This window comes from Asterias rubens, chromosome 10 (genome assembly GCF_902459465.1).
Source record: "Asterias rubens chromosome 10, eAstRub1.3, whole genome shotgun sequence".
Taxonomy (NCBI): domain Eukaryota; kingdom Metazoa; phylum Echinodermata; class Asteroidea; order Forcipulatida; family Asteriidae; genus Asterias; species Asterias rubens.
Genome location: NC_047071.1, coordinates 12,843,393 through 12,871,263, shown reverse-complemented (window position 1 = coordinate 12,871,263; position 27,871 = coordinate 12,843,393). Strand labels below are relative to the sequence as shown.

General features: G+C 38.6%; 1 protein-coding gene across 1 annotated transcript; it reads left to right on the top strand.

The window, feature by feature from the left end:
• On the top strand, nt 1–26,640 carry LOC117295295 (putative ammonium transporter 3). Its single transcript, XM_033777853.1, has 7 exons — nt 1–183; nt 555–1,353; nt 5,320–5,391; nt 13,840–13,899; nt 18,916–18,992; nt 22,882–23,097; nt 25,528–26,640. The coding sequence occupies exons 2-7, from the start codon at nt 590–592 to the stop codon at nt 26,205–26,207; spliced, it is 1,869 nt and encodes a 622-aa protein (XP_033633744.1). The 5' UTR covers nt 1–183; nt 555–589; the 3' UTR covers nt 26,208–26,640.
• The last annotated feature ends 1,231 nt before the right edge of the window (nt 26,641–27,871 follow it).

Sequence of the window (27,871 nt, the reverse complement as noted above, 5' to 3'; positions counted from 1 at the left end):
AAAAAATTCTGTTTTTCGGCATGTTGAACACACAACAGCCGTTGGGTGCGTCAAACATTAAAACATACAATTCAGGTAGACGTGCTCTGTGGACGAAATGCAACAGTCATGGACTATCAAATGCAGTTGCTGCCACACACTGACAGCGTTTCCTGTGCAGCCAAACAAACCTAATTCAATTTGGTAAGTTTTATATTAAGAGAGTAGAGAATTATCTTGGTTTTAGTGCATTTTTTTCAAGAGTCGTGGAATTACAGGCAAAATTGGGCAGAAACCATCCAGTGTAAACAGTTACAAATGTTTTCTTGTCGGTAGTAACGCAGGAATGCTTGAGTGATTCGCGCGGGAAATGTTATTTCCCGTTTTTTTCTGCTTGTCAATGTCACCGGCTGAGTTAATGTTTAGCAATGCATCCTCTTCAAACTTGTCGTATGTCTTTGATTAATACTGTAGCGGAGAAAAACGTTCCTAAGACAACTCGTACGTAAATCATTCAACTCAACGATAGCACAGTGGTTATTGTGTGACCTGTTTTTGTGTTTCTCTCCCCATAGATTTCGAATCACGGATTTCAATCTAACCGGATATTATGTCCGTAGCATGCCCCAATCTCTCTCACGCGGTCACCACTCCCAACCCATTGGAGTTGAGGACGTTTCCCGAGCTACCTGCCTCGCTGGAGAACTCGACCCACGTACCATATGGGGACCCAGTCTACATGCAGACACGCTGGGACGACGCAACGTGGGTCCTCACCAGTGCCTTCATCATCTTCACGATGCAGTCCGGGTTCGGGCTCCTCGAGTCCGGCAGCGTCTCGCAGAAGAATGAAGTCAACATCATGGTGAAGAACGCCGTGGATGTTCTGTTCGGTGGTATCTCCTACTGGATGTTCGGGTACGGGCTGAGCTTCGATAAACGCGGCAGTGACCACGCCTCGAACAACCCCTTCGTGGCCGTTGGGGAGTTCTTCGTGGACGAGAGCGACCCGGATAAATTCGGGGAGCTCTTCTCGCATTTCTTCTTCCATGCGTCGTTTGCGACGACAGCCACCACGATCGTCAGTGGTGCCATGGCAGAGAGAACCAAACTCGAGGCGTATATTCTCTTTTCATTCCTTAACACGCTGGTCTATTGCTTCCCCGCCCATTGGATGTGGGACTGCGCCGGGTGGTTGAAGAACATGGGCGTGGTTGATATAGCTGGGGCGGGGGCAGTGCATCTTGTGGGAGGAGTCACGGGTTTAATAGCGACGATAATGTTGAAGCCGAGGACTGGTCGATTCGAACCTGGTGCACAGACACCAGCTATGGGCTCACCTACCAATACTATATTTGGAATGTTCATGCTTTGGTAAGTAAAGCTATATATGAAGAATTTTGTTATGTTATTTTGTATACTTGACGTATAAACAATTCAGTTAAATTCAATTTGTATCTTTTCAAGATGATTTTATGTCTTGAACATTCCGAGGCATGTCATTGAAAACTCATACTGGGGATAGACAGGGGCACTTCGCCTCTTACTCGTGCGTTATGCAAAGGACACAGGGTACAGCACATGCGTAGTGGCTTATCTTATAGCTAGAGATGGTCAGGATCAATTGCACTGCCTTATTAAAAACGAATAAGTGTTTGCTTTACCTCTGATCTTGAGACCGTCGCGGATGATATTTCAGAACAATTTCGGACAAAAGGTATGCTGATACGTTGTATCCATGACAACGTGCAGGTTTTTCCAACCATCCTCCCGCGAAGACATTAAATGCATTGTTTCTTCGGCTTCTAGAACCGTTCGCTTGTTTTAATCCTATACAATAATGGATTTGGATACATCGGTTTACCAATGAACTTTGCATTTCAAATGGTGGTCGTGTTTAGGAGATATCGCTGAAACTCCAGGGTGAATGATGTCCCATGAATATTGACTTCAATATTCACGTTAATACATTATGTTCATTGTCCTTTTAGGGCCAGTATAGATTACACGATCTGAGAAGCGTTTTATATTCAAACTTCTTGGATAAAAAGTAATATCCTTTTCCACAACCGTAGTACTTTGAAGTGAACTGTTTCTCCAAATGCAAAATAGTATCCCAAACGGCTGTTACAATCCTTAACACGTAAGGTTGTAGCGCCATTTTAATTTTCGGAGTCATTACCGTACGTACAATTTAAAAATGCAGTACCACCCAGCTTTATAGCTAGCGCCCTCATTGGCATTCTACTTGCGAGTTTGAAAAAAGGGTCCGCTTATTATTCCACTTTCTGATGTGATGTTTATTAATTAACCCATGTCGTTCACCCTGTCCACCAATATTCATTGATCATTATGAAAATTATTTCCTTGTCTATTAGTTTGTTTGAACTATAACTAACCGTCATTGTTATTTATTTGTTTCAAATTACGAGATTGTTAGAGTTAGATGGTTACGGGGAACATTGGGAGTTTAAAGGAACACGTTCCTTGGATCGGACGAGTTGGTCTTTGAAAAGTGTTTGTAACCGTATCTGTTATAAAATGCATATGATTAACCATTTAGCCACTGGACCGCCCAGCCGCCTAGCGATACACTGCATGTGGTAGGAAGAAACCTTGCTAGCTTGTGTTTGTAGAAAAAAAGGAACGTCAAAAGAATCCTCGATAGTCATTATTTAGCTAATGAAGCTAATGATGATGAAATAATTTAGCTCTTACCCCAACAAAACGCTCATTAGTAAACACAAAGGAAACTGTATTTATTCATCATTCACGATAATATTGTCGAAAACTCACGCCTTCGCATTTAATCAGTATAATAATTGAGTCAGATAAAAGCCTGGAAAAGCTATTTTGTCCATTTTATCCTTACAAACAAATATTATTCGCCATAAAAATTACCGTAGCCGTTTAACGAGAGACATTCATTGTTCTCATGCGAACTTGTACTTTTATACAAATAACGAGCTTCAAATTGTGCATAAAAGTTAAGCTGTGGCTATCTTTTAAAATTTGGACTACGATTCCAGTAATTAACTGCAAGAATCTTGATATATTAGTTTTCAGCAAACTCGGGCGGTGCAGGGACTACAGGGTTATACAAATATCAAGGTTCAAATTGTGCATAAAAGTTAAGCTGTGGCTATCTTTTAAAATTTGGACTACGATTCCAGTAATTAACTGCAAGAATCTTGATATATTAGTTTTCAGCAAACTCGGGCGGTGCAGGGACTACAGGGATAACGCCGTAAAAAAGGTGTTATATCGCCCTAATAGCGTGTTATAACGCCATACTTAAAATGTGTTTACTTGTTGGCAGCCATGCCGTTGGATCATTATGTTCTACTTCTAAATTTTCTCTTTTTAATCGTTTGCATTTCACAACAAACGGTTTCAACCGTTTTTCAAGACCAACTAGCCCAATCCGAGCCAACGTGTTTTCATTTAATGATACAAGCATGGAATTTTATATAGAGTGGCATATCACGAAAAATGTATAAAACCCTGGCTTAAAACCCTCACATATTTGTCCTTTTCAAAACATAAAGATATTCAAATAAAACGAAAATTTTCAAAATGGCTGCCATTGGCTGTTATTCTACCTGTCTCAAGTATGAGTGAGGGACTCGAGTTGACCATTTGGTGATTTTGCCTGGTACCCAGGTAGTATTATCCATGCATAGGTATGCCATAGAACATTGACTAGTGATTGACAAAAATGGTCGCTGCCCGAACTTGTCCCCGTTTTTGGTTTTCCAAAGGCGATTGCCCTAATAACATCCAAATGCACTGGACAATAATATGTAATTACAGAAAACAAATTTAAGCACAACAACTTATATGATAATCAGCAGTGGCGAGCTGTGTATAAAATAAAACATTGTGAGTAAACGGCTCCCTCTGAAGTAACGTAGATTTTGAGAAAGAGGTATTTCTCACTCAGTTATTTAAAGACTTCGGGCGTTTTTAAGGCATCTGAAAGCACGCGTGTAACAATGGTGTTTTTTTTTTCTTTTGCAAGTTCGATAACCAATTGAGTATTATTTTTCACGGGTTTATTTTATTTTATGCATATGTTGAGATACACCAAGTTTGAATGCTGGTCTTTATTACAAAAAGGTGTCCAGTGTCTTTAAGACATACTCCGACTGTGTGGCAGCATTCCATGCATCTATCATCAAAGACACAATCACATCAGTTACCTGTGGCCGGGTAATAACATGCCCCGACCCAAACGTGCTCAGAATACCTGGCTATAGTTCTTGATATTAGTCTTCGTTGTTTTTACTGACACATGAGATCACATTTCTTGGTGATTATTTCAAAGCCTGGCTTGAAATAATTATTCACATGAACGCATATACCTAAGGCCATTTGATTTTGGAGATGGGCAAAGTTAACACAAACAAGTCCCATCATAATAGTCAATTGAATAATACATGAATCTACTAGAGATGGTTCAGACCTCAGAATTTGATTTTGAGGTCTCGAAATCAAGCATCTGACAGCACACAACTTCGTGTGACAAGGGTGTTTTTATCATTCATTATTATCTCGCTACTTCGACGATAAACTTGAGCTCAAATTTTCACAGGTTATTATTGTACGCATGATGTTGAGATACACTCAAGTGAGAAGACTGGTCTTTGACAATTACCAATAGTGCCAAGGTCTTTAAAGGGAAGGTATGCAATGTGGTTTTTGTAAACCGCCCGATTGTTTTAACCCTATATAAATATAGACGTGTACCTCTGACAAGAAGGACAGGTTTGGATCGAAAGCTTAGACCATCTACCCTGCTCATTAAATATAGGTGTAAACTATATCAAAACGATCTGTGAATTTTATTTCAAAAGACTCAGTAACGTTTTTGAGATAATCCAAGCGGTTATGTCGATCAGGAAGAATGATCCATTATTATTGGAATACACAATCTGAAAAGGGTTCCAGATAGTAAAGTTTTCACCATCATTTGATGTCAACATATTGTGTTGGCAGAAGTTTGTGTTATGGTTTTGACTCTATTTCGGTATCTTTGTGACAGACCCATGGTGTCAATTTTAACAACCCAGTATTTGCAGTGTAGAACCACAATGCCGGTACGGTTTACCTTCAGCATTGTAAATTAAACCACTGCATGCAAAACCACGAAGCTGGCTTCAATTTAAAATGATTGATATTCACAGACTATCAGCATTCAATAAACAGGGGCAGATATTGTACGTGACTATACTAGCTGTACGCTCTTTAAGTTTTTCTCCTGGACTTCATGTACGTTAACATTTGGAACTTGTTTTTCTATTCCTCTCTCTCTCTCTGTGACTCTTATTATTTTAACAGGTGGGGTTGGCTTGGCTTCAACTGCGGCAGTACGTACGGCATCTCCCAGAACAAGTGGATATTAGCTTCAAGGTATGCAAGTTGATGTTATTTTGCACATTTTGTACATTTTAATTGCCCATGTAGTTCCCCTCCACCTTGGTATTGATGATGTGGTACTAACTGGCGTGAACGTAATCACACACGGTTCAATGGGTAGGGCTACGAGTGTTTATACGTTACTGGATGTGGGTCAACCATTCCAAGTATCGCACCTTTGCGACAAGCAGTAGTCATTTATCTAGTCAAAGTTGTCCTTAAAAAAAATGATTAAAATAAGACTAGATTGTCACTTTTTACGACACCTTCAACACTGAATCATTATAATATTCGCAGTGCAGAATCATGGCAGCTTAAATCGGCTGACAGGGGATAAATATATAATGGAATTGAACTGGAAACAATGCAATATTGGCCATGCCGCACGAACTAATTTACACGCAGATTAGAGCAGTCTAAGCCAAAGATCCTATGGCGCCAAAAGGTGCAAGTAGACTACTCTTGCTGTTATGTGAAGTGTGAAATTGACGCCTTATAGCAAACAGGTAAATTTTTCCAATTCCGATATGGATGAAAAATTGAAAACAAACTCACAAATTTATCAGTGACGTTTCACCACTACACTATAATGGATGCCATTTCATTTATCAACTCTTTAAATGCAGCATACGGTGCAGACAATAACCATTGCTGCCATGCTATAGCAAAACTGCTGCTCGCCAAAAAGGCGCACGTGTTGTACGTTTACTTTCTTACATTAGATAGAGGTAATGTTGTCCATCTCCAGCATTTATTTACGGAATACGATCTCTGTTCTAAACAAAAATCAACATATCAATTGCCGTTTAACTTAGAAAACAAAACGCTGATAGCAAAACATTGTTTATTGTTTATTATTTATTTATGCTGGTTGTGAGGCTTAGGATTCTCCGGTAAGTGAACTTAGCCAATAATCAGCTGAATGGGCAGAAAGCAGGGAGCTTTAGGAAGTTTCGGTTTCAAAAGTTGGAGGAAAACCACAGAGAATTATCTGAGTAAGACGAGAAAAAGAAAGAGCACTACGCAAAGAATTCTCAGAATTTTCACTATTAGCCAAGAATCCCACGGATTGAGAGAAGACAGGGAAGGAAGTTTCAAGTTCAGATGTGGGAGAAATCAAACCCAGAGAATCTCTTAGGAAGACGATGACAGAAAAAAGCACTACGTCAACTGACGTAGTATTCCCTGTAATGAAAGGTTGTTGCCCCCTAGTTGTCTCTAGAAATAGCCTCCTGTGACAATTAAGTCCCTAACGAGAGAGGTTTTCAATAAAAAGCCGACCTCGTGCTTCTCGGCCATATTGCACCATGGATAACGATTACATGGTCCAGATACCGTTATCATTGTGCGCCCATCCTCTATGAATTCCAATCAACTTTAATAATAATATGTCAACGTGAGGATGGACACGAGGCAAGAGTTTGGTTTATTGGACGGAGATCCTACCGTACCAATGTACCAGTGTACCCGAGACCAGGGGGTTGATTTCACAAAGAGTTAGGACTAGTCCTCTTAGTCCTCTTAGGACTAGTCCTAGGAGATATCAAAAATGTACAGCTAGTCCTAAGTTAGGACGGGTAACTCGTCCTAACTCGAGATAAGATTAGTCTTAACTCTTTGTGAAATCCACACCAGGTAGCTACGAAATACTCTAAGGTTCGGGGTTGGTCCACATTTATTTTAAGTCTGACTGCATTAAGGTGTGCAATACGTAGGCTACATTTTAGGCATGGACTCCATAATAAAGGCACACGCATAAGCTACTTGTAGGCAGGGGCTATGTATATACTACGGGGTTGCATTTAGCTATACGACATGGGCTACATTTAGGCCCGGGCTACACTTAGGTATACGTATATAAGCTATGTAAGGTTTACGATATCATGGTTGATATTAGTCCCGGAATACGTTAAGATGTACGGTTAAGGATACATTAAGGTATACATTATAAATAATTAGGCTACATTAAGGCCTGGTATACTATATGGGCAACATTTATTCCTGGGCTACTTTCATGCTTACAATTATTTGGAAGTGGGCTTAATTTAGGTATACGATAATGGGATGCATCAAGGTACACAGTATGGGATAATTAGATCCAGTCATATTTCGGTATACGATTTTGGCTAAATATTGACCTGGGCTACAATTAGATGTACGATTATGTGCTGTACTGCCTGCACACAATATGGGGTACAATCTATAGATCGGGCTACATTCAGGTAAAACACAAGTCATTTTCATCGTCATTTTGTATGGCGAGCTCCTCCTCACAAAGGCAACCATGACACTCTCACAGGCTCAGTCGGTAAAAGAAATGGATCCTTAATATCAGGTGCACGACCCGAACTCTGCTAGAAAACCATTTTCTGATGGAGTGTTTTCTTTTAATTTGCGGATTTTGTTTGCCTTACACCTAAAACGTCAACGTCGCACTAAATAACAAGTCAACACGCATCTAATCCCATAGCAATAATCGTGCGGCATCGGAGAGCGGCAATAGCAATAAGCAGACCAATTTCCGTCTCATCGGATAGGGTTGAATTTACCAAAGAAAAAGAAGAAAAAACAAACCGTGACATGAGAAAATTGGAATGATGGTTTTGGGATTAGATTTTTTTTCTCGCAGATCCCTGGTTAGCGATTGTGTACACACTGAGATTGCCACCCGGTTTGCATTTTGTTTATAACATCAAAATTTTCAGTACAGTCGTAGTGCTCTATCCAATGTTTCCTTTTTTCTCTCTCTCTCAAAACCGATTTTAAAAAGGGAAGGCTTAACAAATAATCAGGACAACTTTGAGAATGGCAATTGTATATATATATATATAAATATAATTTGTTTCCCTTTTTTGTATTAAAGGAACACGTTGCCTTGGATCGGACGAGTTGGTCTACAAAAAAGCGTTTGAAACCGTTTGTTATGAAATGTATATGGTTGGAAAGATGTTTTAAAGGTAGAATATAATGATCCACACAAGTATCACTCAAAATTGCACGGTTTTCAGTTTACGTCGCGAACTAACACGGTCGGCCATTTATGGGAGTCAACTTTTTTACTCCCATAAATAAATGGCCGACCGTGTTTATTCGACGAGGTAAAACGAAAACCACGCAATTTTGAGGCATATTTGTGTAGATCATTGTATTCTACTTTTACAACATCTTTCTAACCATACCAATTATATAACAAACGGTTACACACGCTTTTCAAAGACCAACTCGACCGATCCAAGGCAACGTGTTCCTTTAATGCAAGTCGCAAAACACAAAAGGCCTGAAGGCCACTTCAAGGTGTGGGCTACAATCTATTTTTTTTCCAGGGGCCTTTACCACCTACTCCTGGGCTGACAGGCTACCCCCTTTACATTCCATACAGAAAAAAAATGCGCACGGTTCAAAATAGATTGAGTCCTCGAGACGAAGACGGCGACACTGAGCTATCAAGATGACCGGGTGGCAAAATGAAATATCACTCACAGCCTGGAGTGGGAAGTACGCTTTAATAGACAACCTTAGCCTTAAAGGCATTATACACGTTTGTTAATAATTGTCAAAGACCAGTATTCTCAGTCAGTTGATGTATCCCAACATATGCATAATATAACCTGTGTAAATTTGGGCTTAATTTGTCATCAAAGTTGCAAGAGAATAATGCAAGAAAAGACACCCTTGCTGCCTCAGATGCCTTATAAGTCTTTTAATTTAGTGAGAAAATTACCTATATCTCAAAAACAATGTAACTTCAGGGGTGCCGCTTCTCACAAAGTGTTTTGATATCAACAGCTTTCCATTGCTCGTTACCAATTAAGTTTTTTATGCAAACAAATATGTTTACCAATAGTGTCCAATGCCTTTAAAGTATCGGGGTCAACTTACACGGGGAAAACACACGAAATAATGGATGTGACTGATGACAACACAGTTATGGGCAGTTAATATAAAACTATCAAGTGCAGTTCATGGAATTAAGCACCTGAACCAAAAGTGTAAGACAACTGATTAAGAGGATTGTTCCCTGTTCAATTAATAATTATCCAAAAAATGTGTGGCTGTCCAATATCGTGTTTTTTTTCGTGTTTTGTCTTTTCTTTTTTACCTACGGTGCACTGGAAGTGCTATCGGACTTGTTGAGATTTTGATGTTATTTACTACAGATGGGTGGCATCATTACAAAGCACTGGAAATGTTATCCGAATTGTTTATATCTTAAGATAATATCTTGGATGATGCAAGACTATCTTGGGTGATATGCAAGACTTTGCATAGCAACCTCCAGATGAGCAATCCACGGTACCATGGAGGTTCACCGTCTCTTACGTAACTAAGCAAAACCGACTCATGTGACATATTAACTTTCTTGATAGTGTGAGGAGTTCAAATGTATGTGCTAACTTGTGATCAAGCACGTCATTGATTGAGACAATATTCAAATCGAACATGCAAATTACTTAAAAAACTAAAACAGCCCAAACGCAGATGAGCAAAGAGCTATAACGACTCAATTGTACTATTTTTTAGCGTGCTTCAATCCGTTTCGGGTTGTTTAATGTTCCATCCCCTGCCGTGTTGCTGGTAGCCGGAAAATATTGGCCTACTGATGTTTAAGATGTTTCACCTTATCAGCATTTTTATGTGGGCTTAGGACTCACTGTTGATGAGTAGGGTTTGACTTGGTTTTTCAAACTTGGTGTTGCTCTGTTTCTGTTTTGTAATACTTGTAAATGATTATAATTTTTCTTTGTTCAACCCCAAAAATCATTTACAAATTTACCCAGTCAGTTTCCCTTGTGGTTTATATTGATATCTGAAACAAAAAGTCGCATCCCCTTAAGGTGATCCCCTAGCTGCCGCTTCCCAGGTTGTATCGTAATTTGGGTGTGATCCCTGGCTACACGGCAGTTAACGGTTGTATGGCTTCTGACTGGCACCCCCGAACAAAGATATTGACAAAATAGGGACACCGCCAATATAGGGCTAGATAGCTCAGTTGGTAGAGCGCCGGCACGTTAATCCGGAGGTCGTTGGTTCGAATCCCACTCTAGTCAATTCTTTGTTCAACCCCAAAAATGATTATAATTTTGTTAATCTTTAGTGTATGTGCTTAATGTTTGCAAATGTATACTTGTTAATTTCTCCTAAAGATGACTATTTTATTATTGTCATAAATTGCAAGAAAATAACCTCAACCAGTTGCACGTGAAAGAGACAAAAATTATGTTTCATTGTTTGAAAAGGAATGACATCGGTGAAGTAGACAACCTGCCGTTAGGTCAATTCAACCTACTTCAACACGTTCCCACGTTCACTCACCCTATGAGGTTTCATTAACGCCAAACATAGCCCTGCAGTAAATCTCGGATGTATAAGTGAAACGTGAAACCTGTTTTTGATGGATCTTCTAATCAATAGGTCATATGTTCTTAGATCCCCTGCTTTTTTGTCTCCTTATAATGTGCTCAAAAGCAAGTGTATATCGTGCATGCTCTTTGGCATTTCAGTTCTGCATCAAGATCTGAGTGCATGTGTTTAACAATTTAATTTCGCTTCGTGTTTATCTTGTTCCCGAAGTTGACCGCATAATTATTTGTCGGTCCCGAGTACATAGACAAGCCATCAAATGCACCCACAAAACTGTCTCCTTTGTGTGTGAGGTTTAGTCCTTGTTTCCATGTAATTTTCACAGGTCTGGGCCACATTTAGGTATACGATATATTGACTACAGAGGGTTACATTTAGGTATACGATTATGGGCTACATTAGGCTGGGCTTTTTTTCATGTACAGCAACGTATTTTTGTTTACTTCCATCGTCATTTCGAATAACGGGCTTCTCCTGATAATGGCGGCCATTTCTATGTAAAGAGTATTTCTGTTGCACACATGTGCGGCACCTAAATGTAGCCCGAATCCTAAATGTAGCCTGACCTAAATGTAGCCCCAAACATGTACCTAGATGTAGCCCGGACCTTACATTTAGGTACATGTTTGGGCCTACATTTAGGTCCGGGCTACATCTAGGGCTCGGGCTACATTTAGGTGCCGCACATACGACCTATAGGCAAGCCAACTTTGCTTAAGTAAACATTTTCTGATGAGGTACGTGTTTTCTTTTAATTTACCAAATTTGTTTTCCTTGTATCCAAGCGCCGGGTCGCACCTGTTTAAACCTATGTTTACAGACATGTAATTTTCAATGAGCTTTTAACAGGGTCATAGATTAGTATAAACATTCACGTTTTCTTGTAAACTGAAAATGTGCCATAAGCTATACAACATTTGACAAAGATGAACCTTTGACATTTGGTTCAGATTTGTTTTTGTATAGCCTAGATTTTTAAACACATTGAAATCTACTTGCTTATCGTGCGCTGCTATTGGACACAATAAGTCAATTTTAATGCAATTATTGATTTGTACTTTTCAGATTTATCATTACCCAGATTGCCCATCTGGTGGCAGCGTCCCTCAATAGATTTTAGATATATGCCTCCCGATAAAGACAATAAAATTGTGAGCTAAAAAAAAATTGTTAGCTATTATAAATGACAATACAAACCATCCAAAACCAATTGTTTGAGCCGTTCAAGATGATTAATTCACCGATACAATATAGACAGAGTTAACTATAATTATATGGAATGGTGAAAAAAATACATTTTCCCAACTTTTTTGAGTTTTCGTTTTCGACGACGGATGGTTCTGCGACGGTGTTAGTAGTTTTCAGCCAAACATTGACGTTTTCATCAAAACGCAGATGACGCCGTAAAGTCTTGATAACCGTTGCAGAACAATCCGTCGTCGAAAACGAAAACTCTCAATTTTACAAGTAGTCACAACATTTTACTCTCATTTTTGAATTTTACTCGCCAAACACACGTTAAAACGTTGTGACAACGTATATGGCTATCATAACTTGAATAATACAGTGACTATACAACACCAAAATACAACGCGGTGAAAACTTGATCACTCAAACATTACATTTTGACCTTATTTTTGTCCTTTTTTGACTTTAAGCGTCTTTCTATAAAACTGATTGTCAATCTAATCTGCCCAATCAATGTACCTTTCATTCTAATTTAACCATAGGGTGTATGAACCCTTGTGTCGTATACCCTTTCCATATTTTGTTTATAAACTGACCATTTTCTAATTGAACTTTCTGTTTTGATATGAAGAAAGGTCAAATTGGGGTCACCAAATGACTTTATAGGCTGTAATTCAGAAGGTGCGTTTATGTTAAATCTCCTCCCTCATCGTGCGCAGGTGTTTGACACAATAAACCCACTAAATTGTTGATTAGTTGGGCCTACTTTTCAGATTGATCATTAAATGCCCATCTGCTTCAACGCTCCTCGAGAAGTTGTTTTATTTATGAAAACCAATACAGATATTTAATTTGAGAGCTATCAAATTATGCTACACGTTGTGAACTATTTTATGTAGGTCTAAATGACAGCTGTTTGACCTACAAAAGGCAGTGGACACTATTGGTAACTACTTAACATAATTATTAGCATAAAACTTTACTCGTAACGAGTAATGGGGAGAGGTTGATGGTATGAAACATTGTGAGAAACGGCTCCCTCTGAAGTGAAGTAGTTTTCGAGAAAGAAGTAATTTTCCACGAATTTGATTTCGAGACCACAGTAAGATTTTGCATCTGTTAGATCACACAACTTCTGGTAACAGTGGTGTTTTTTCTTCCATTATTATCTTAAACTTTCGACGACCAATTGAGTTCAAATGTTCACAGGTTTGTTATTTTGAGAAGACTGGTCTTTGACAATTACCGATAGTGTCCAGTGTCTTTATAACTACAGTTTATGGTACCATCAGCACATTGAGACATCGTAGCTGTCACAACTTGAACCCTAAAGTTTGTCCAATACACAACACAAGCTGTTCCGTGTAGTAATGCTTTGGCATTGGACACTATTTGTTACTATTAAAACAAATTATTAGCATACAAATTTACTTTGGAACAATCAATCGAGAGATGTTGATGTAGAAAACATTGTGAGAAACGGCTCCCTCTGAAGTAACGTACTTTATGAAAGAAAATACCCTTCAATGTATTCTCTTTTTTATACTTTGAACTTCCTGTTTGGACCAGACAGAAGGGTCAAACTGTTGTCATGTGTTGAATAAAAATATGTTAAAGGTGTTTTCAGCTTAAACGAAGTGGCACAAACATTATGACCTAATGTAAAATTGTGTACAATTTATATAAAAACATGCAACGCAAACGTTTGGTAACCTCTTTAGGATAACCAAATCCATCAACAAGAAAATTTTGCATATTTTTTTCTTCTTTTCTATACGTCCAGAAGAGGTTTTTGTTTATATTGTGCTTAATTGATTATTATGATGATAATGGTGCCAATCTAACTGCCTGTGTTTGTCTTTTGTTTTTGTTTTATTTACGTCTGACCAACAGATCCGCAACTGCTACAATAACTGCTTCTATTGGTGGAGGCATAGCTGCTATTGCATTAAGGTAATTGCATCAATATTGCATCATTATAATTCTCTTGTACTTCCGTGGTAGGGGGTTCCACGAGCAAAATCGCCTACATTTTTAAAGGCACAAACAAATATACCGTTGGTTTTGGGGTCTGTATGACTTGTTTTAACTCTTTAAATGTAGGTATAGGGGGCCTATATAATAAAACAAGACTGAGAATGTTTTTTTTTTTTTCAAAAAGTTAGTTGCGTTTTGGGGTGGTAGAAAATCCAAAGCGGGTTTGCCATACATGAATAAGAATCCGTAAAATTGGAAGACGCGATCAGAAACCTTTTATCAGATTGAAATGTTTGTGAATTTATCTCTCTCTAAAACCGTATAACTTTTTTTTTTTTAAGGAATCATTTCTCAAAATGGTGTGCATTATAAACAGCTGCACAGCATCGTATAGCTAGGTCATCTATAGACCAAAGTATAGCTTACCCTCCCTTTAAATAAGTAGTTTATATTATTAAATACGCAGGCCTATATTTTTGCCAAACAATCAGTTCTTTATACTACTTGATTCAAGTACACATTAAACCATCGTATGAATCAATATTTCATATACATGTATTTACCATTTACCTTGTATTCTACACAAACCTACCCATGTATTATCCGTGTGAGAATAAACACAGGTTCCGGGTTCCACGGGGCCGGACGCCTATTTCTGGAGCATAAGACCCGGAACACAGTTTCAAAATGACCCAGAAGTCGGTCAAGCACACGCAGCATCCGCGTGGTGTGAGTAGAGTCAACATAGAGTTTATGAGACAACCTTTACAGTCAAATTGAAGGCAATTAAAGGACGTTGACAATTATTATTGGTAATAAATATTAGCATTAATTGGTAACAAGTAATGAGGAGCTGTTGATAGTATAAAGCATTGTAAGAAACGGCGCCCTCTGAAGTTTTCGAGAAAGAAGTAATTTTCCAAGAATTTTCTTTCGAGACCTCCGATTTTGAATTTGAGGTTTCGAAAGTCAAGCATCTGGAAGCACACAACTTCGTCTGACTGGGGTGTTTTTTCTTTCATTATTATCTCGCAACTTCGACGACCGATTGAACTCAAATTTTCACAGGTTTGGTATTTTATGCATATGTTTCGATACACCAAGTGTGAAGACTGGTCTTAGATAATTACCAATAGTGTCCATATTTAAATGCAGTGTATCCTACAGAACCACTTTGGTAGCACATGAGGTTTTTTTAATAACCATTATCCGTGTCAAGAAGACCTGGAAAGGGGTCAGGCCCTCTTTGGATCCGAAATCTGGGTCAATTAATGACGTTTCTGAACCTGCATTCGGTTCTGTTATTGTTCTTGTTTGCCGACTGTACATTTTATCTATAACTTTAATCAGCTATTCTAAATTGATGCACACGGTGATTTAAGTCCTTAGCCTATAAAGTCCTTTTAACGAGTTTATTATTAGATTATTAATATTTGTCTTTGTCCATGTAACAATGGGACCATAATGTTCTTCACGGTCATCCTATTTGATCAATTAGTAATGTGCATGTATTTGTGTTTAGCATAGTCATTAAAGGCACTGTGGTCACCTTTGGTTGTCAGAGACCATGTATTCTAACTTGGTGAATCCCAACAAATCCATAAGACAACAAATTGTTGAATATTTGCACTCAATTGGTCATCGAAGTTGCAAGAACAAAAGAGAAAGACTCCCTTTTCACACAAGTTCATGTGCTTTCTTATTACTTCAGGGCTTCAGGCTTCATGATGTATTTTAATATTTTGAGTGTGAAATTACTTCTTTCTCGAAAACTACGTTACTTCAGAGGGAGCCGTTTCTCACAATAATTATACTATCAACAGCTCTTCATTGCTCATTACCAAGTAAGTTTTTATGCTAACGACTATGTTGGGTAATATTACCAATAGTGTCCAGTGCCTTTTAGTATTAACTGGGTCAAATTTAAACCTTCACTTTCAAAAACTCCGGGGTCAAAATTGAACGACCCTTGACCTCTTCCTGATCTAGAAAGAGGTTTGAAAATGTTGGTTCTAAATCGGATTCTACGTCAGTTTGACCCACTGTGGGGTACTTTTGACACAGATTCCATGTAACACTGACCCAGAAATTGGCCAAGCCACATGGGAAATTTAGAAATTGATGTTTTTATTAAAATTAACAGTTTCTTTTTTTGAAGCCAGCTTAACAATTTGCTTAACAAATTTGCCAGTGCATGGCAACTTTGTTTTCCTGAATAAAGCATTAATTAGTAACAAAATACTGTATAGGTTTTAAGAATGTAATACCCTGCCAGTTGGACAAGCGCTGTTAGAAATTAAATGAAAGGGAAGGTTTTTTTTCTGAAATTCATAACACAAACAATTCACGTCTGGGGAAAAGAGAGGGGAAGCATATTACAGTAAAAAGGTACTTAGGAATCCAATGGCCTAATCGAGTCTACGAGAAGTAAATTGACCCTTTCAGAGAAATGAATGATGTCTAATGAAAATTTGAAGCACCGCGAGACCCGGAAAGCATCATTATCGGCAAACAATCCTTTAGGGCCATCTATCTTATATGAATATTGACCTTGTTAACATTGATGGGCACAAAACAAAAAATGCTCGCTTTCACAAATTCAGCAGCTGTGCACATTAATTTGTCAACATCATATAGGCCTACATAAGGAACATTACGAATTTGTACGTTTTGATAATCACATGAACATCATTACTCAAGTCCATCTATAACAAAGAGGAAAAACACACATAGTTATGCTTGGCTGACTCCATGTTTTGTTCATATTTTTATTGGAGGGACTATAAATTTGTGATCGTTGCGGCAGTAAAATACAATGCTAAATGATAGATGACATGTATGCGTTATCCGTCAAATGACAATGCAGAACTGTTCGCTATTGTGCCAACAATAACTACAAATGCACCGCCAGCACCACCAGCAACGACGACAACAACTACAACAACAACAACAACAACAACAACAACCACACAACCACAACAACAGCAAAAACAACAACAACAACAGTAACAACAACAACAACAACATCGACCTCAACATATTTCTGGAAAACCTTGTAATTAAACTCCGTGTTTCCATGAAAATAATCCGTGTTTCTGAGATAAAGTATCTCTCGGTAACTCAGTAACAGGAAGGCAACTCAAGCTTCCATACTGCAGAACATCAGGAGAGACAAAAATAACTTTGATTCATAAAAACAGTGCATTTTTATTGTTACTATTGGCTACAATTATATCAGTAAGCGTTACATTATAAGCCCTCTCGGTGTCAGCTTAAGCATACATCAGGCTCATCAAACAGTTTTTAAACGAAAATCTGCTGCCCTTTTGGATATACCCGCAGGGAATGCAATGGGTTCATAATGCAAAAGCCCGTACGTCTTGTAATTGATGATCGTTGAGCGTTTAAATCCGTAAGTGCAGTCAAACAATGCCCCCTTATAAGATGTCATTTTTCATCTTTATCCGCCAAATTCACAAAGTGGATGGAAGAAGGATTTAAGTGCGAAGCTCTGGCAGGTGAAGGTAGGCATTGTGGTTACTGTAGTTTAAAGGTACTGGACACTATTGGTAATTACTCAAAATAATTGTTAGCATAAAAACTTACTTGATGAGTAATGGAGAGAGGTTGATAGTAAACAAAAACATTGCGAGAAACGGCTCCCTCTGAAACAACGTAGTTTTGTGAGAACGATGTTATTTCTCACCCATTAACTTGAGGTCTGAAGTATTTTGTTTGGCATCTGAAAGAAGGGTGTTTTATCTTTGGTTATTCTCTACTTCAACTTCAATGACCAATTGAATTTAAATTATCACAGATTTGCTAATTTTAGCATGATCGGGATACACCAAGTGAACCCTATACTGCAAATCGACAATTACCAAAGGTGTTCATAGTGCCTTTAAGGGTTAGCTGTTGACCCTGTTTTGTCCTTGATGTGATCAAAGGCTCACTGATCCCTTATGTGTGGCTAAAATGAAAGCTTCTTTGACATAAACTCAGGTGAAGTTCTTCAATTGAAAGTACATTCGTTCTTGTAGAGAGAAAAAATTAACTCGCATCTACGCCCGTAATAATAAGTTAAACGTTCTTTGATGAACGAATCTCAAGTACGGGTCACTTAGAAAAATATTCTCCTGGGGGTAAACTTAGTACTTTGGACAGGTATACAAGAAGACCTTCAATTAATCTTCACTGAAAGGGAGGATAAAAGTACGGTACAGTAATAATTTGGGGCAGTGTAAATCTTATTAATTGCTCTACAACTAGGTCCTTCAATTGAACGAATCTCAAGTACGGGTCACTTAGTAAAATGTTCTCCTGGGGGTAAACGTAGTACTTTGGACAGGTATATAAGAAGACCTTCACTGAAAGGGAGGATAAAAGTACGGTACAGTAATAATTTGGTGCAGTGTAAATCTTATTAATTGCTTGGAGAAGAAGGATATTGCGACTAATAGTAACCACAATTAGTCCTACAACTAGGTCCTTCAATTGGTTCTAAAAAGGTATCTTTGACGAGGAAACATCTGCTCCGTACATAGTAGTGTAGAAGGCAACCCATGGTGCACAAGTATTTTTCTATAAGGGGGACTTTTTCAACGCATGTTTAGTTTCATTACAAGAGAGAAGTCCAGCGTTAGTTCGTACACAAATGCCTCATCTGTGTTTCAGTGGGTAAAGGGGGTGAGCCGGTTTTTTCCGTGTTTTTTTTTTCTCTTTGGGGGCACTTCTTGCTAAATTTAAGTTTATCTTCTTGTTAAAATATTGTTTTCAACTCATTTTGAAAGTAATTACATTATAGTTGGCTTTAGTGTTAAAACAATAGTACATTATCTGTGTGCAAAAGCTAAAAAGTAGGTAAGACTCTTTAAGTTTCCAATAATACCAAAGTCCAGATACCACACCCCCCCCATCCCTATATAGTTGTACCACTTTGAAAAATTATACCTTTCTAATCGAATAACGAATACATCTTTATGTGTGTTGCAGCTACGTGGCCAAACGACGTAAATTCGACATTAGCTTCTTGATTAATGGTATACTCGGATCTCTGGTGTCGATTACAGGTAAATATTTGATTTCTCAGACACTAGAGAATGAAACGAGAAGTATTGCCACTTCATTACCTATATATTTTTGTATAATGAACACTTCTACGGTGTGGTAGTGTCAAATTTCGCATTATGATTACAGAACATAAAAATGTGGCTATTTTATACGATTGACACGATATGTTGCTTTGGATTTAGGCAACGGGCTAAAGTTTTGATTTTTCAAAGACCAGTGTTATCACTTGGTGTATCCCAACATACATCAACAATTAATCTCTGAACATTTGGACTCCATTCGTCATCGAAGTTACAAGAGAAAGTGACTGAAGAGAAAACACTTGTTCCTCGAGAGGGGTACACGTGGTAAAATATAAAATATAAAATATAAAATATAAATATATGTTTACTATTCTAGACAAAGACAACGCTCTGTGTTTTATTGAGCTGATAGTGTTAGCAGGTTGGTAATTTTGTGCGTATATCAAGAGAAGAATTTAAACGATAAGTCTCAAATCCCACAATAAAACCGTGTGAAATGCAATTGTACTTTTTCAACATCCATCTACATGTAACATTTCCCCTGAGAATTAGTGTAGTAGCAGTCACTTGTTAATCAGTTCAAATTGACAACAGCTTTATTTTCCCCTGCTCGATACTAACATATTGCTTGCTTCTAGAACAAACAGTGTGTGTAAAAAGGCAATGGACATTCTTTTTAAAATTGTCAAAGACCTGTATTCTCACTTTGCATTAAATAACTCAGTTGGTCATCGAAGTTGCAAGAGAATATCAAAAGAGAAAACACATTTGTTGCACATTAGTTTTGTGTGTTTTTAGAAGCCTAAACGGGGTTTCAAGCCTGGAGTATTTTATCAAAAACAAATATTTGAGTGAGAAATTACCTCTTTCTCAAAACTACGTTACTTCAGAGGGAGCCATTTCTCACAATGTTTTATACTATCAACGGCTCCCCATTACTTGTGACAAAGGAAGTGTTATGCTAATAGACATTTTAAGTAAATGCCAATAGTGTCTAGTGCCCGTTAAGAACGCTATCCATGTCTTCCATCTGAGCCTTTACTTCGATCTAATTAACCGACTGACCCATTTCGTAAAGACGCTTCATTGATTCATTTAAACTTGCTGCACTTTAACTCCCAAGTTAAATATATAACATGCACGGCTCACATGTGGATATTGACCACGAAGTATCACATTGGGCATCCTCACTAAAAGGAGTTTAAAAGGGTGGATTTGCGTGAAGGGTGTTTTCGAGCCTTATTGACGTACAAAGGGGCCTAGTGTTCCAGTTTCTTTTACTCAGAATCCTTGTTTGCGTATGAAGTAACCTTTATTGGGGACAAGGCTGGATGGATTTATATTAGATTATGTCTGTCGCTCCTACTCGGCGAGACATTTCCTGTCATACAAAAGTATCGCACATGGGTTACCGAATGTACGCAATAATTATTACTATTTCGAGATTGATAATTGGTGATGAAATTGCATTGGAAATTGATTGTGTAGTGGTTGGTATAAAGGACCCATATTCACACAATAGAACAAAAGGGACATGGTTGGTACGTATACTCTCGTGCTTCCAATTTTGTTAAGGAGAACGGACGAGAAAGTGTAGACTTGTGGGTACAATGTATGAACCGAAGGCGAGATACATTTTTCAAAAGAGTGACGTGACAGAAATGGTTTAAGCAGAATTAAAATTCCCGTTAGTGTTGACATACCAAGACATTCCACTGAATAACACTGAGATTTTTAAGCTATGGTTCATACTTCATGTGAATGCAAATTCGATGCGAATTTTGACGTCATGTTGCTGTTTTCGCTATTAATGTTGCGCAGGCGTTGAGTACAGCTGCGAATTATAATTGTGAATTTGTGACGTCAAAATTCGTATAGACATTCACATTCGCAGGAAATATGTGAACCGAGCTTTAGCCGCATTAGTATGTATTATCTTCTGCCATTAATACTGGCCGAGGCAGTCAGAAGCTGAAAAATCAGACACCCTTTAAGAAATTTGATTATTTTGTGAGTTCCCTTCTCGGAAACCAATTTAAATTTCAGACCGTAGTCCAATTAGGGATTCATGACTGGATTCAAATGGTTTAACTCAACCCCTACACTCTGCCCTTAGTCCGAGTAAGGATTCATGCCCGATTTCACATCACTACCGAATTTACCATTATATATTGGCCCTATTAAAGATTCATGCCCAAATTCGTATCGCTACCGATTTTACCATTACCTTGGCCAGATTAGAGATTCATACCCGAGCTCACATCGCTACCGAATTTACCATATAGACCCTGGCCCAATTAGAGACTAACACCTGAGTTCACATCGAAGAACACAACTCACGTATAATATCTCAATCCAAGGATAAGATTCATACCCGAGTTCACATTACACTGATTTCACTTGGGGGTTTATATAGAAATGCACACGAGTACACACTCTCAACCTGGTAGACAATTCAGTAAGAGATTTATACCCGAGTTCGTATCGCTACCGAATTTACCATTATAGACCCTGGCCCAATTAGAGATTCATAGCCGAGTTCACATCGAGAAACACAACCCACGTATAATATCTTAATCCAAGGATAAGATTCATACCCGAGTTCACATTACACTGATTTGGCAATCGTTGGCAATCCAGTTAGAGATTTAAACCGAGTTCACATCGCTAAAGCCTAGTAAATAAGAGCTAGTATCAAGCTAGTATCAAGCTTAGTTTTTGGATTAACTCAGCTAGCTAGATCTTTCATGCATTTTCTATGCAAAAGATCCTGTCATACCCGAGCTCACATCGCTGAAGCTAATCCACAAGTAAGAGCTATTATATAAAGCCCAAAGTTCGGGATTTAAAGACTGTGGTTCATACTTCCTGACGTCACAAATTTGCAACGGATAACTCGGACTGCACTCCGTGCTGCACTCATGGGAAACACTCACTACAAAAACAGAAAAATTGTGATTTAGACAACGAAACTTATTTTAGTCATTACAATCAGCAGAATAGTTTGACAGGCTTCACAACCTTGCAATTACATGTCTTGCAGTCCAACCACCACTAGACACCCGTCAAATGCGTACTATAAAATAATGTTTTGTTTTTTTCCAATCACCTTTGATACAAAAATAGCTCTATGCGCCTTAGCACACCCATGGGAAGGTCTGGTGATTGTATAAGGGGGATCCCTCCGTTCGTGTGGAGGATTCGAACCCACAACCTAGCGATTGTAGACTTGCAGTCATACAACACTGGACCACGGTGATCCGTCAAAAGGGAACTATAACATTATAATGTGGGTTTGATTCGCTTGTTTACATAGCTCTGTGCGCCTTAGCACATTCATGGGATGGTCTGGTTATTGGTATAACGGGTTCTCTCTTTGCGTGCAGTGGATTCGAACCCACAACCTAACGAATGCAGTCTTGCAGTCTACCAATGGACCACGGTGACCCGTCAAATGAGAACTATTGATTCGCTTGTTTACGTAGCCCTATGCGCCTTAGCACATTCATGGGAGGGTCTGGTTATTGGTATAACGGGTTCTCTCTTTGCGTGCAGTAGATTCGAACCCACAACCTAACGAATATAGTCTTGCAGTCTACCAATGGACCACGGTGACCCGTCAAATGAGAACTATAACATTATAATGTGGGTTTGATTGGCTTGTTTACATAGCTCTATGCGCCTTAGCACATTCATGGGAGGGTCTGGTTATTGGTATAACGGGTTCCCTCCTTACGTATGGAGGATTCGAAACCGCAACCTAGCGAATAAAGTCTTGCAGTCTTACCAATGGACCACGGTGACCCGTCAAATGAGAACTATCAAATATTAATGTGAGGTTTGTTTTCAATCACTTTTGATATAGCTCTATGCGCCTTAGCACAACCGTGGGAGGGTCTAGTGATTGGTATAACGGGTTCCCTCATCGCCTGCAGTGGATGTATGCTGACTGAAAAGCTGAAGATTGACGACCCAGTGGGGGTTGTTCCCGTCCACGCAATGTCAGCTACGTGGGCCCTGCTGTCTGTTGGAATATTCGGTCGACATGATAGTCTCGATGAAGGATTCTCGTCAACCGACGGTGAGATTGTATTATTATTATTTTTCTAAAAGACATCATCATAATATCAATAATGACCAATATAATATCAATACAAGGTAGAAATTCGCTGTGCAAACCTAGAATGGGAGTGTCCAATATACAGTATGGGTGTGCAAGGGAATGTCCAACATCCAATATCGATGGACAATGGAGACAATCACTGTGCAAACCTACGGGAATGTCCAATATCCAATATAGGGTGCGTACGTTTAGCTTCCCTGGGTCGACCCCGGTGTGTGGCGTTTTTTTTTAGGACGAACGTGTGCAGACAATTACCCACGTTCGTCCTGGATAAAAAAAAAATCGCCACACTCCGGGGTCCACCCAGGGAAGCTAAACGATTGCACCCATTGATGCGCAAGGTAGACATTCACTGTACAAATCCTATGGGAATGTCCAATATCCAATATCGATGTACAAGGTAGACATTCATAGTACAAACCTACGGGAAAGTCCAATATCCAATATAGGGTGCGTTCGTTTAGCTTCCCTGGGTCGACCCCGGTGTGTGGCGTTTTTTTTTTAGGACGAACGTGTGCAGACAATTACCCACGTTCGTCCTGGATAAAAAAAAAATCGCCACACTCCGGGGTCCACCCAGGGAAGCTAAACGATTGCACCCATTGATGCGCAAGGTAGACATTCACTGTACAAATCCTATGGGAATGTCCAATATCCAATATCGATGTACATGGTAGACATTCATAGTACAAAGCTATGAGAATGTCCAATATCCAACATCGATGTACAATGTAGACATTCAATGATGTACAATGTATAGACATTCAATGATGTACAAACATATGGGAACACCGTTGTACATATTGTACAAGCGTACCTGAATTTTCAATATCCAATATCGTTATACAGGTTAGACTTTCACTGATATGCAAACCTACGGGTATGTCCAATAAATTTTGAAAAAGTGGCATTGAAGTCGGAACAAATGGTTCATTAACAAAAAAAAGCGGAATTAGCCAAGGGGATTCTGGTCGTTGGCGGCAAACGTATACGCCCTCCTTTAAGGGATATTTAAGGGAATTTACAAATATTTTGCCAACCATTTTCACTTCATAAGAAAAGCTTTTTTTTATAGCCCAAAAGCGCCCAATCCAAATGAAATGTTTTCTTTAACTTCTTCATCTCTATTCTTATGAGACACTCACAGTATCGCCCAGACTTAGCTATCCCGATATTATAAAAGCATTTAACGACACTGGACACTATCAGTTATTAACAAAGACCAGTCTTCTCACTGGATGTGGCTCAAAATGTCGTCGACGTTGCGACATGCGAGAGATAATAATGACAGAAAAACAACTTGTCACACGAAGTTGTGTGACTTCAGCTGCTTGATTTTCAAGACCTTTAAAAACTCTAATTCTCAGGTCCCGAAATCAAATTCAATTATTTTAGTGAGAAATTTTCTTTCTTGAAAACTATGTTACATCAGAGGGAGCCGTTTCTCACAAAAATGTTTTACTATCAAACTCTCCCCATTACTCGTTACCAATCTCACAAAAAAAAAATTACTATCAAACTCTCCCCATTACTCGTTACCAATTAAGGATTCATCTCTATTTTAATGAGACACTCGAAGTATCACCCATGCCTAGCACGTCCCAGGTACCTCGGTTTGTTAAAAGCATTTAAGTGTCTATGCTAAATGTGATGGTTTTTAAAGTACATCTTCAGACAGAAGGCATTACAAGACATTAGTTTTCACTCATGGATTTTCTTTATTTACAAACAATTTGTGTAAAATGTATACTCAGTTTATCTGATTTTATTTTTGCATACAAAACATGGTGTCACTTTTGTGCTGAATGTTCATTTTTAACGATTAGACTCAACAAGGTGAGTTCACTTCCAATTATTAGGGCTCGTCTCTTAACATTACCAAGGAGATGACTTACAATTAAAGTGTAGAAAAGAGAACGGCATGGTATGACGTGTTTACTAAACATCCCGTATACCTGTCAGAGATTTAAAACAAGGCTTGTTGAGAAGGTTTCTAATAAATTTAATCCCACAATAACGACGTACGTTTAGTACGTGACTTTTTGCCAAGAATGCCCCCCGTAATCGTGTTGGGAATTATCTTGCTTTTATTATTTCCCGTGAAAATTAGTGACTATGTGGAAAGATGAAAGCAGGGTTGGTGGAAATGGATTAGATTTGAGATGGATTTTTTTTTTAGTAGTATTTGAAATCTTGCCTGGTGAAAGAGTCGAGCATTCTCCTGAAGACGATCAAAGCATACGGGTCGGAACGTTGGGCTGTAAACCACCAGTTCTCTTCAGAACCAGCACTACTTAAAAATAGGTATTTACAAATGGTTTCCGCAAACCTATCGTATTCATTTTGAACATACTTTTTAATAATTTAAAATCTACATCTCCCGGGCAGGTTTAATCGCTGGAGGCGGATTCAAACTTCTAGGAGTTCAAGCTCTCGCCGTTGTAACCATCGCATCCTGGACTGCCGTGACGTCATTCACCCTTCTCAAGCTAGTCGACCTCACCATAGGTCTCCGGGTTCCACTCCACGAGGAGGCGCTAGGTGCCGACTTAGTCGAGCACTCTCTGAACGGGACCTACAACAAATCCAGCCGGGAGTGGTTCGACAGGGACGGCAAGCTCGTCATGGTAGTCCAAAGCTTCAAGAGTGGCAACCTTATGAAGGATCTGGATCGCCAGGATAAACGGGAACTCCGCAGGATCTCGATCCGGCGGAGCAGCCAAACGGAACTTCTGAACAAATCTGCGTTCGGATTCGTGAGATCCGACGAGCCGTCTGGCCCAAATTACGACGATGGGGGCGACAATCTGGCAACGGCGGAAGCGGGTACGTCACAAGACAGAGATTTCAACTCGAGACAACCACGACACAGAAAACTAGTCGCTAAGCACAAGCATACAACACCAACCTCATCTGGTAAACGAAGGTTTAGTTGGACGATAGCCAAAACTCCAGATACACCACTAGCCACAACCAACGAAGACCAATCAACAAATTGGACATTAGCAAAAACTCTAGATACTTCACTAGCCCCAACCAATGACAATAAATCAACAAATTCATCTTAAATTTTAACATTGATATAAAGTAATGGGTTTTGGTGGGTTTTTATAGTTTACAAAACTTAGCTTCTCCTCTAAAGGGATTAATTTCTCCTCTGAACTGTTTGAAGAACTATTATTCAAACTGTCCTGTGCTTTATAGCTAAGTAATCTGTGACAACAAATATTTTAGGAGTATTGTAACACTGGTTTGAATCATTTTTGACCGCAAAATATTTGAATCTGGGAAGTGACTTTATGCATGAATCGTTTATAAGGTTTATGATGGTTGAACGTCTTGTTTTCTCAGCAAGGATATATACTGCATACAGCTGAGACATTTACATGACTTTGACTATATCTTTATTTTACTTTGCTTATAAATCAGCATTAAAGCCATTGGACCCTTTCGGTACAGAAACAAAAAGTTCACAGATTTACAAATAATTTACAGGGTTTACAGAAGGTAATGGTGAGAGACTTCTCTTGAAATATTAGTCCATGAAATTCTTTACTTTTTGAGAAAACGGTAAAACAATATAAATTCTCGTTAGCGAGAATTACGGATTTGTTATAAACACATGTCATGACACGGCGAAACGCGCGAAAACAGGAGTGGGTTTTCCCGTTATTTTCTCCCGACTCCGATGTCCGATTGAGCCTAAATTTCCACAGGATTGTTATTTTATATATAAGTTGTGATACACGAAGTGTGGGACTTGGACAATACTGTTTACCGAAAGTGTACAATGGCTTTAAAGGCAGTGGACACTGTTGATAATTACTCAAAATAATTTGTAGCATAAAACCTTACTTGGTATAAACGAGTAATGGAGAGAGGTTGATTGTATAAAACATTGTAAGAAACGGCGCCCTCTGAAGTGAAGTGACGTAGTTTTCGAGTAAAGAACTAAATTCCCAACGAATTTGGTTTCGCGACCTCAACATTAGAATTTGAGGTCTCGAAGTCGAGCTTCCGAAAGCACACAAGTGTGACAAGGGTATTTATTTTTGTCTGTCATTAATACCTCGCAACTTCGATGGATAATTGAGCTCAAATTGTTTGCAGGTTTGTTATTTTATGCATATGTTGAGATAGACCAGGTGAGAAGACTATGGTCTTCGGTAATATTAAAAAAGTGTCAATGCCTTTAAGTTGACACAATCAAATATATTAGCTGTACTTTTTACACAGGACGATAAAGCAGGGAGAAATCATTTACTCCAGCTTGCCATTATTATTATAAATAGTGTGTAATAAAACAAATTAAAAATTTAAAATTCGGTGCTTTCAAATGATAATTGTTCATTTAATCTTCTACTGCACAAAAAATATAATGGCCTGACGTTTCAACCCTCAAATATATTTTTTCCACTGGAAGAAAAGCCATGTCATTAACTGATGCCATTGCATTTACACAAGTCGTTCTTTTTTTATTGGTAAGCACTTGCAGCATCTAATTATATTTTCTCGTTAATCCGTATTGCGATGTACGACGCCGCAAACGACTTGTACAAAAATGGCCATTAATGGCCGCAAACAGCTGCAAGATTTGACCTACTTCCACTCAACCAAAAAGGTCAAAGTAAGGGTCATGACCTGAATTGACATTTACCAATGTCTCTAAAGACAAAACGCATACAAAGAATTCTGAAGAAGAAAAACTTTTGCAAAAAATCTATTAACAACC